General features: G+C 36.1%; 1 protein-coding gene across 1 annotated transcript in view; it reads right to left on the bottom strand.

Annotated features, from left to right (window-relative positions):
• Positions 1–10,481, bottom strand: part of LOC106469469 (protein amalgam-like) — a gene marked incomplete at its 5' end in the record, with an annotated part of 35,084 nt that overhangs the window by 10,819 nt on the left and 13,784 nt on the right. The window contains 5 exons of the mRNA XM_022398002.1: positions 239–526; positions 1,814–1,942; positions 4,937–5,095; positions 5,524–5,731; positions 9,877–9,968. Coding sequence (XP_022253710.1) covers positions 239–526; positions 1,814–1,942; positions 4,937–5,095; positions 5,524–5,731; positions 9,877–9,968 — 876 coding nt within the window. The remainder of the gene's footprint in view (positions 1–238; positions 527–1,813; positions 1,943–4,936; positions 5,096–5,523; positions 5,732–9,876; positions 9,969–10,481) is intronic.

Below are 10,481 nucleotides of genomic sequence, written 5' to 3'. Positions count from 1 at the left end.
ACAAATATTCATAAGATAGCGCTATCTAGTGGTTGGTTCGCGAAATAAAAATACTTACTGTATAGTGTCAATAAGATAGCGCTATCTAGTGGTTGGTTCGCGAAATAAAAATACTTACTGTATAGTGTCAGTAAGATAGCGCTATCTAGTGGTTGGTTCGCGAAATAAAAATACTTACTGTATAGTGTCAGTAAGATAGCGCTATCTAGTGGTTGGTTCGCGAAATAAAAATACTTACTGTATAGTGTCAGAGATCCTTCAGATTTTCCTATGTCATTCTTTGCAGCGCATACATAGAAGCCGTAGTCATCGTTTTCTACGTTCTGGATGGTCAGTTTCATATGGGCTTTGTAAGAGTCTCGTACCAAGTGCGTCCTGTACTTCCTTTCTCGGTCAGCTAAATACTCACCTCCTCGAAGCCAGAAGTTTTCTGCTATTGGTTGAGACTCTAGGTGACATTCGAGAGTCGTGTTTGATCCCAGTGGGGCCTCAACTACCTGGTTAGGTATCCATATGGTGGGAGGAACTGAAAATAATATTACATAGGTCGAGAACTGTAAAAAATAGTAATGGTCCGCTTGTCTTGATGAGATAGAAAATTTACTTCTTTTACAATATAATACTTGAAGGTGGTGTAACTTTTCTGAATGTTACCAAGAGTCTAACCAACTGCCCCACAGTGGCACAGCGGTATGTCTGCGGACTTACAACGCCAGAATCCGGGTTTTGATACCCGTGGTGGGCAGAGAACAGATAGCCCATTGTGTAGCTTTGTGCTTAATTACAAACAAACAATCTAACCAACCAAGGTTTCCAAAAGGTTTATTTGGTTTGGCGCATGACTAGTCCCACCAAGCCCAAATAATTAAACCCAACACTTCAGTGCTATAAGCCCTGAAACTTAGCCGCCACCGAGGTACATTTCCGAAAGGACACGAATTGGTAGGATCCGAAATTACTGTTGTTTTGTTGTTGCTGTTGTTGTTTTACTTTTTATGGCAAAGCTATAAAGGCTTTCTGAACTTTGAACTACTGGCCAGAGGGAACGCAATAACCTAATATCCAAAATTCAAACTTATGGATTGACTGTCACTCTAATATTGCAGCTAACATGCGTAGAATATTCAGTGATGTTGCACAATTGGAAATCCAGAGAGCCAATCCTTCGCTCCAGGATCCTAAGTCTATACCAACAGATCTTCGCCAGTCATCTCCATTTTCCTCCAAAGGTAGCCCTCCCCCCTTAAAGATTTCTACCTGCACCCCTGCAATAGACTACCAGCACATGTGGCAGAGTGTTTGTGTGTCAGTGATGAGTTGTTGTCATAAAGAATAAGAGCCAAATAGAAGAGAAACGCTCATCTCCGGAAAGATGCTTACCAAGAGAATGTGTCTGAAACTAAAGACACATTCTAACAAAAGGAAACAATAGATAAACATGTAAAAATCGCTATAGCAACTGAATGAATACAAGTCGTTCATCTACTTCTATTTTTATGTTCCGAAATTCTACATCCATTAATTATTAACCCTCACCCAGTGGCTCGGGGGGGGCTAAGTTTGGGGGCTTTTAACGTTTTTAATTCTGGTTTCTATGGGCAGAGCGTAGACAGCCAATTGCATAGCTTTGCGTTTAACACCAAACCAACTATTCACAAAGTATAATAACATTCTGCCGGAACAGTGAACTCGGTTTCTATGGAAACGCTCTATGTTTCTGGTAAAGCAGATTAAAAGACACCGTTCTTGAATGCAATAGATTTAACTAAATGAAAATCGAAGTCTAGCGATATTTGAAAGTAAAGTAACTCACAGTTCACTTCCAGGTAGATTCTTCTACGGACTTGTGGAGGGATATTGTTGCTGGCTATACAGAGGTAGGCACCCATGTACGCTCTGGTAACCAAGGGGAAGGTGATGCTGTTTCCATGGTACTGTTTCACTGTGAGAGGAGCAAGAGGAAGATGAATCCACACGTGTATGAGCATTTGACGTAGAAGGTAACAATGAAAAATGGATCACCACGTAAATAGTGAAGACTTTTAACTTTATAGATAAACTTTTTCTTAGTTAAAACCTCTAAATCAAACCAACCTTCAAACAGGACTTTCAGTGACCATTGGACGCTTGATTTTCTCGATCATAAACAACAGAAATTTAATTATCGTTTTTTATATTACGTCTCTCTAGTAAATCACCTTTCTTTGTGTTATTTCTACATAATCTAGCCGTACGTTACTACCATAACACTTGTCTTTGTGTTATTTCTACATAATCTAGCCGTGCGTTACTACCATAACATCTTTATCTGTGTTATTTCTACATAATCTAGCCGTGCGTTACTACCATAACATCTTTCTCTGTGTTATTTCTACATAGTCTAGTAGGTTACTACCATAACACTTGTCCTTCTAGACTATGTAGAAATAACACAATAAAGATGTTATGGTAGTAACGTACGGCTAGATTATGTAGAAATAACACCCGTACGTTACTACTATAACATCATTCTTTGTGTTATTTCTACATAATCTAGCCGTACGTTACTACCATAACATCTTTCTCTGTGTTATGTCTACATAATCTAGCCGTACGTTACTACCATAACATCTTTATTTGTGTTATTTCTACATAATCTAGCCGTGCGTTACTACCATAACATCTTTCTCTGTGTTATTTCTACATAGTCTAGCCGTACGTTACTACCATAACATCTTTATCTGTGTTATTTCTCCATAATCTAGATGTACATTACTACCGTATCACTGAGGTACTATTACGTCATCCTTTTTTTAAATGTTTTCCAACACAAAATGATAAGTTAATGTTATTCTTTTGCAAAGACAGTAGGTGTGTACGACGTGATTTGTCATCTCTGGAAACTTATTGAGAACGTCTTCTCTCTGTGTGAGAGACACTTGTTTCTAAAAAATTTAATTTTACTATACGCGTTTTCTATAATTTTCTTCCTCACAGCTTTCTGTTATACCCTCTTACTAAGTCGTACAAATCAAAAACTACAATATTTAGTATTTAAAACCTGCTTGGCAGGATCTTAATAGCAGCTTTCTGTTATACCCTCTTAGTAAGTCGTACAAATCAAAAACTACAAAATTTAGTCCCATTAGTATTTAAAACCTGCTTGGCAGGATCTTAATAGCAGCTTTCTGCGCACTTAATTATAAAATATTTTACTGTGTGTCACCGTTAAACGAGAGCAGTAACCACGGCTCTACTTCCACCAGCTTCGTTTGATGAGGAAACCGTTTTTCGGTCTAGGCGCTTATCTCGTTTCGGTGAAGGTTTATAAATCAAAAGAAACCATCTGATTGGCAAAACGCTGACGTCAGGTCAGCGGGTCTTAGTCATAACTGTTCTTCAATGGGTCCGGGTCCGCCGAGTCGTAGTTGGAAGAAAATCTAATAAAGTTCGCGGAGCCAAGAATCTCGTATTCAGACGATTTTCGCTGAGGAAAAGGACTGACAAATGGGCATAAGAATTGGAGCTTGTATTTTCTTTTTTTGTATGTTTGGCAAGAAAGGCGGCATTTCATAGTTGTTGAAGGAAGTTTATCTCTTAAGTTGGCAGCCATCTTTGACTCCAAGATGCGTGTTTATTTGTAAAAAGTCCTTTGCTTATTAAAATTACTTGTCTTCGGATTGTTTACAGCATGATTTAGGTAAAGCTAAAGGAGTTCAAAATGTCACCCAACATTCTTGTCAGGATAATCGTCTTATTTTCATTAACTTTATTATACTTAGATCTCGTTGTTTTCATTTTATCAGAAATTATTACTTGTGTCAAATAATTTTACACAGCATTCATAGAATCTCAGCCTTTGGGCCTTTTTCTCTGTAAAAAAATAAACAAATAATACACGCTAACTACAGACGAAGTGCCACAGATAGTGGGTCTGGTGAGTCCTGGTATTATACGAAAGGCCTTCTCGACACCGGATATGGCATAAGTTCTTAGAATTGCTCTCTGGATGCAGTACTTTCGAGGCCAAAGGATTAGTTTGCTGCTCCTGAGATTGTTGCACGAATTGGATGTAATTGTTCTTCGAATGATCAGTAAATGTTTGTATGGATGTAAAGTCATGTTTGTGTGGATGTAAAGTCATGTTTGTATGGATGTAAAGTCATGTTTGTGTGGATGTAAAGTCATGCTTGTATGGATGTAAAGTCATGCTTGTATGGATGTAAAGTCATGTTTGTATAGATGTAAAGTCATGTTTGTATGGATGTAAAGTCATGTTTGTATGGATGTAAAGTCATGTTTGTATGGATGTAAAGTCATGTTTGTGTGGATGTAAAGTCATGTTTGTATGGATGTAAAGTCATGTTTGTGTGGATGTAAAGTCATGTTTGTATGGATGTAAAGTCATGTTTGTGTGGATGTAAAGTCATGTTTGTATAGATGTAAAGTCATGTTTGTGTGGATGTAAAGTCATGTTTGTATGGATGTAAAGTCATGTTTGTATAGATGTAAAGTCATGTTTGTGTGGATGTAAAGTCATGTATGTATGGATGTAAAGTCATGTTTGTATGGATGTAAAGTAATACAAATGTTAAAGCTAGAAGACAAGAGGAACTCCTGTCTTTGTTGCACGTAGAGAAAGCTAAAACCAAATTACCTTTTTGGTTTCCAACTCTTAAACTTCAAGAAAGCTAAAAAACAGCTTACCTTTTTGGCTTCCAACTTTGAAACTTCGAGAAACCTAAAACACAATTTACCTTTTTGGTTTCCAACTTTGAAACTTCGAGAAACCTAAAACACAATTTACCTTTTTGGTTTCCAACTTTGAAACTTCGAGAAACCTAAAACACAATTTACCTTTTTGGCTTCCAACTTTGAAACTTCGAGAAACCTAAAACACAATTTACCTTTTTGGTTTCCAACTTTGAAACTTCGAGAAACCTAAAAACCAGCTTACCTTTTTGGTTTCCAACTTTGAAACTTTGATTGTCCTCTCTACACCATTTGATGACGGGAAGGGGGTTTCCTGTAGCGTTGCACGTGAGAGTCACGTTCTGTGTGTACTCCAAGACACTAGTGCTGTTACTGGTAGTGCTGCTATCAAAGGCCGGAGGAACTGACACAGAAACATGTAAATTTTAACCACAGTTTACTGACTAGGGTCGCAAACATCTTGCAAAATTTTTTTTTTTTTCTTCTGCCGTTAATTTATCTTCAGGATTTCATTTACTTAACAAATAAAAAATGAATTTAGGTTTAATTGCCTTCAACGTTCCCTGCAGGATGAATTAAGAAGCACTTTTTCAATAGATTTAAGTTTAAAAATCGAAGTTTTACAACAAACGGCTGTAAAAATGTAAAAGTTTTCAACTAAAGTTTATGTTTTATTTAGTATGCAAATAGTAATGTTCTTAAAAAGTTGGTTTATTTGTTTTTTGATTTAATCTATCAAAATTGTCTTTATTTGAATCAGAGTGTGTGTTACACTCTTAATTAACCCTTATTTTTCTCACACATCTTCAGACAATAAACTAAGCCACCTACCGACTACTTCTAGATATGCAGGTTTGGTTTTAAAGATGGGGGTGGTAATTTGACACATGTAGTAACCGTTGTCCTCTAGTGTCACGTTTTCTATCCTTAACTGCCACGTCTTTAGATTCTGGTGTGACACACTGTAGCGCTCACTCCTCAGTATCACCTTAGTGTGCACTGCTATCAGTGTGTGGTTCTTTACCCGTAGCCACGCCACCTGGTGGGAAAATATTGCAACAGCTGTCATTTACATCTTACTTTGGAGTTTTGTAATCGTCTTACCAGAAGAATTGTTATTTCGACGATCGTTTATTTACGTTAGAACTCATTATATAATTACTTGAAGTCCAAAGTTCTTGACTAGTTCACTCGAGTCCAAAGTTTGTCACTATCATGTTTAAAACGTTAATCGAACCCTTGGTAACAATGATACCTAATCCTGTTGTGTTAAGCTGCTACCCTGATGGTCTAATTGTTGTTGTTTAAAACATTAATCGAGCTCTTGGTAACAATGATACCTAATCCTGTTGTGTTAAGCTGCTACCATAATGGTCTTATTCTTGTTGTTTAAAACGTTAATCGAGCCCTTGGTAACATTGATACCTAATCCTGTTGTGTTAAGCTGCTACCATAATGGTCTTATTCTTGTTGTTTAAAACGTTAATCGAGCCCTTGGTAACAATGATACCTAATCCTGTTGTGTTAAGCTGCTACCATGATGATCTAATTGTTGTTGTTTAAAACGTTAATCGAACCCTTGGTAACAATGATACCTAATCCTGTTGTGTTAAGCTGCTATCCTGATGGTCTTATTCTTGTTGTTTAAAACGTTAATCGAGCCCTTGGTAACAATGATACCTAAACTATAAATATTATAAACTATATTGTTTGTGAGAGTTGCCATTAGAGTCTGACGTAACAGTCTAAAAACACAGGGCAGGGCATCTCATCTTGAAAGGTCTTAATGTTTACCAGATCTTTTTTTTTTGTTAGGTAACATGCCTCACGACATTTTCTAGCGTACAAGGCTGTTTCTCAGCTACGATGGGATTACCAGGCCTCTTACACTCAACTGTGCGCACGAATTAACTGTTTTCGTTAATTCTATTATTGTAATTTACTAGATATCCACGAGTATTTTATTTTCACGGACCAAGCTGTCTCGCTATTTCAATGTTCATCCTGATTGTAATATATAAATATTTTTCATAATTAATTAATAGATTTTCGGAATTAACTGATAATACCATAGAATTACACGACAATATTTCATTCTTGATAAATATTAAGATACACAATAATATTGCACTGAATAAAAACTTAGTTAGATTAAGAAATCTCGTTAATAATGATTAGTGATCCCCGGTAGCTCAGTAAAAAGTCTGAGAGCTTATAACATTAGAAATATCAATACCCACGATGGACGGAGTTTATCAAAAAGAAAACAAGTATTAATAACTACAAATTAATAATCACATTGTAACTGAACAAACCGCCTCCTGCCTTTTCAGCAACTTAGCATGGCGTCTTCTAGGACTTCAAAACGTCAGAAAAATGATCAAATCTTTGATCGATGAGCCTTTTTGCAAAGGCTAAACACGTGAGATTGGATATCTAGCTTCGTTTGTTAATAGACAAATCAATTTTCTCTATCTTCGGTTACCAATTATCTGTATTATACTGCTATAAGCTGGCTGATTGTGTAACATATTTAAAAGTTCGAAAGTACTACGATACCGTGTGCTTAATCATCAAAATACCGCATTACAGTTGTGGCGCCATCTATAAGCCTAAAATAAAATATTCTTACCCTGAAATCGTAAGTTATTGTAAATACCATAGGGTCAATAAGCAATTTTTTGCGTCAGTTTCTGTTTTTAACAAAATGATCGGATGTAACTTAGCGTCATACACAAACAAGTAGAAAGTTTTATGTTTTATTACCAAATGTGTTTGTCAGTTAACTGTTAATTTGGGTCAGAAACAGTTCGTTTACGTTCTTCTTAATAAATTTTCGGCCCGGCATGGCCAGGTGGTTAAGGCACCCGACTCGCAATCTGAGGATCGCGGGTTCGAATCCCTGCCACACCAAACATGCTCGCCCTTTCAGCCGTGGGAGCGTTATAATGTGACGGTCAATCCCACTATTCGTTGGTAAAAGAGTAGCCCAAGAGTTGGCGGTGGGTGGTGATGACTAGCTGCCTTCCCTCTAGTCTTACACTGCTAAATTAGGGACGGCTAGCGCAGATAGCCCTCGTGTAGCTTTGCGCGAAATTCAAAAACAAAACTTAATAAATTTTAATCTCATATTCCGGTGGCGGTTAGACGAACCTCAAAACAGTTCTGTTGCTATAGAAATCCTTGTAGCATGCGTCAATTTGTACTTTTACCAGCGGGGGGAAAAAACGTTTCGGCTACCATATTCTACAGTAATCAACATTTGTGTTACCTTGGCCACTTTATTCTGTATTAATCAAACCTATCACCTTGGTTACCTTATTCTACAGTAATTAAAACTTGTGTGTTATCTTGGCCACTTTATTCTGTATTAATCAAACCTATTACCTTGGTTACCTTATTCTACAGTAATTAAAACTTGTGTTACCTTGGCCACTTTATTCTGTATTAATCAAACCTATTACCTTGGTTACCTTATTCTACAGTAATCAACATTTGTGTTACCTTGGCCACTTTATTCTGTATTAATCAAACCTATCACCTTGGTTACTTTATTCTACAGTAATCAACATTTGTGTTACCTTGACCACTTTATTCTGTATTAATCAAACCTATCACCTTGGTTACCTTATCCCACAGTAATCAACATTTGTGTTACCTTGGCCACTTTATTCTGTATTAATCAAACCTATTACCTTGGTTACCTTATTCTACAGTAATCAACACTTGTGTTACCTTGGCCACTTTATTCTGTATTAATCAAACCTATTACCTTGGTTACCTTATTCTACAGTAATCAACACTTGTGTTACCTTGGCCACTTTATTCTGTATTAATCAAACCTATTACCTTGGTTACCTTATTCTACAGTAATCAACATTTGTGTTACCTTGGTCACATTATTCTGTACCACCACTGTGATATTCCTCACTGTCATCTTTACCATACATTTTACAATATACGTATGTAAACAGTCACAGCTAATGATTTAACATCAGAAATGACAACTTAAGCATATGTCCAACCACACTTTTAATTATAACTTCAAAGTATTCAAAAGGAGCCAAATAAACAGGGTTGGTAGAAAGTGTAACGCAGTCAACTTGTTTGTGCATGGGACAGCCTCTTTCTCTCCAATCACTGTGAATTAACTAATACTTTAGTATTTTACTAACGATTTCAAAGAGTTAGAAGTCCATTGCAACTAACTGTAGTAGCTACAAGTTTTATATTCGCGACATATTTGATGTAAGTAAAAGAAGAACGTACTTTACCTTAGTTCCTGAACATGGTCAAAAATTAAAACTATCCAAACTTACAGTCATAAAGATGGTAATATATATAAAATCGCTTCCCTATGTTGCTGATATTGTAGGTAACTGATCTGTGAAAACAGGAAAAGCGATATGTTATCTAATTCATCTATGGATGTGAGAAAAAGCGATGTTATTCACTTATATCTTCGATGAAGAGGAACCCACTTTGAGACGAATAATGGTTGGAGACAGCTTGAATGGGCAATGAAGAAAAACTTTAATATAAGTTTAACATAACAGCAAATGTACAACGTTTCGACAAGGTTTTGTCATCATCAAGTACCTCCAACCATTGTCACTTATATCCTGTTTATTCTCTGGTGCCATCTAGCGATAATAAGTAACATTACTCTCCAACCAGTACAACTTTAGTAACAAATCTCAATGTGAATATTAGATAACGGAGAACTGCTAAATAGTTATTTATTTGTAGATCTGACATAAATATTAAATATAAATAATGACGACATTAGGAGTACCAAAAATGTATGTTATGTAATTTTAGCACTTAGAGCATCATATTTAAGTTATTTAAATATCTAAATTAAGTTATTCCTGCTAAAGTGATTAAGTTAACAAACACAAGACAAATTTAAAAACACTCTAAAAGATACAACCAGTCAAAATATCTATAATTTCAGACTGATCTAATTTTTCATTGTTAAATAGCGTCTTCGTCAGAAACATAAAGCAACAAGCGTAGTTACCGAGGTTCTAAAAGTGTGTTACATACTTTTACCCAATTAATATAATGAAGTAAAAGATGGTTATTTTGTTTATTTAGTGAACAAATATTATCCCATTATTATAATGTAACTTATTGTTACAATCAACAAACCATGATCATCTTATTGTTGCTTTACATTACCTTATAATTTCCTAGGTTCTCTACAGTGCATTGTAACACTGCGTCCTTTCCGGCTCTTACTGTTAGTTTGGTTATATCAACGATAGAGGGCTCTGCAAAAAAACAAGAAATATGATAAATAAAATAGTCCAAATAGATATTAGTAACAGTAACATGTATAATTACAATAATTCTATCATATGTTAGGGGTCGAGCTTGGCCTAGTGGTTAGCTTGCCGCACCGTAAATTCTAAGTCCACGTCCCGTTACCGCCAAAAGAAAATGAAAAATTGTGCTCAGCACGTAAGGAGCAATAGTTCGTTATAAAAGAGTGACGGCCTAATCCTATTTTCGGTCTAACAACAGTAACTCTAAAGTTGGCGGTGGCTGATGTTGACTAGCTACATTCTCTCTTCTATATAACTTCAAAATTAGGGACGGCTAGCGCAAACAGTCCTCATGTAGCTTTGCGCGAAATCAAACAACCATGTTTTTACGTGTGCTGCCATCTATCGGTGAACTAATGGTGTTGCATTGCTCGTATGAACACCGAAAAAGAAATACAGGATTTCACAAAAGTTGTATTTCAAATATAAATGAAAAATAAAATTTTATCAGCCCACTAG

Source organism: Limulus polyphemus, unplaced genomic scaffold (genome assembly GCF_000517525.1).
Source record: "Limulus polyphemus unplaced genomic scaffold, Limulus_polyphemus-2.1.2 Scaffold3502, whole genome shotgun sequence".
NCBI classification, from domain to species: Eukaryota; Metazoa; Arthropoda; class Merostomata; order Xiphosura; family Limulidae; genus Limulus; species Limulus polyphemus.
The sequence above is the reverse complement of the archived record's forward strand: the minus strand, read 5'-3'. Positions and strand labels throughout refer to the sequence as shown.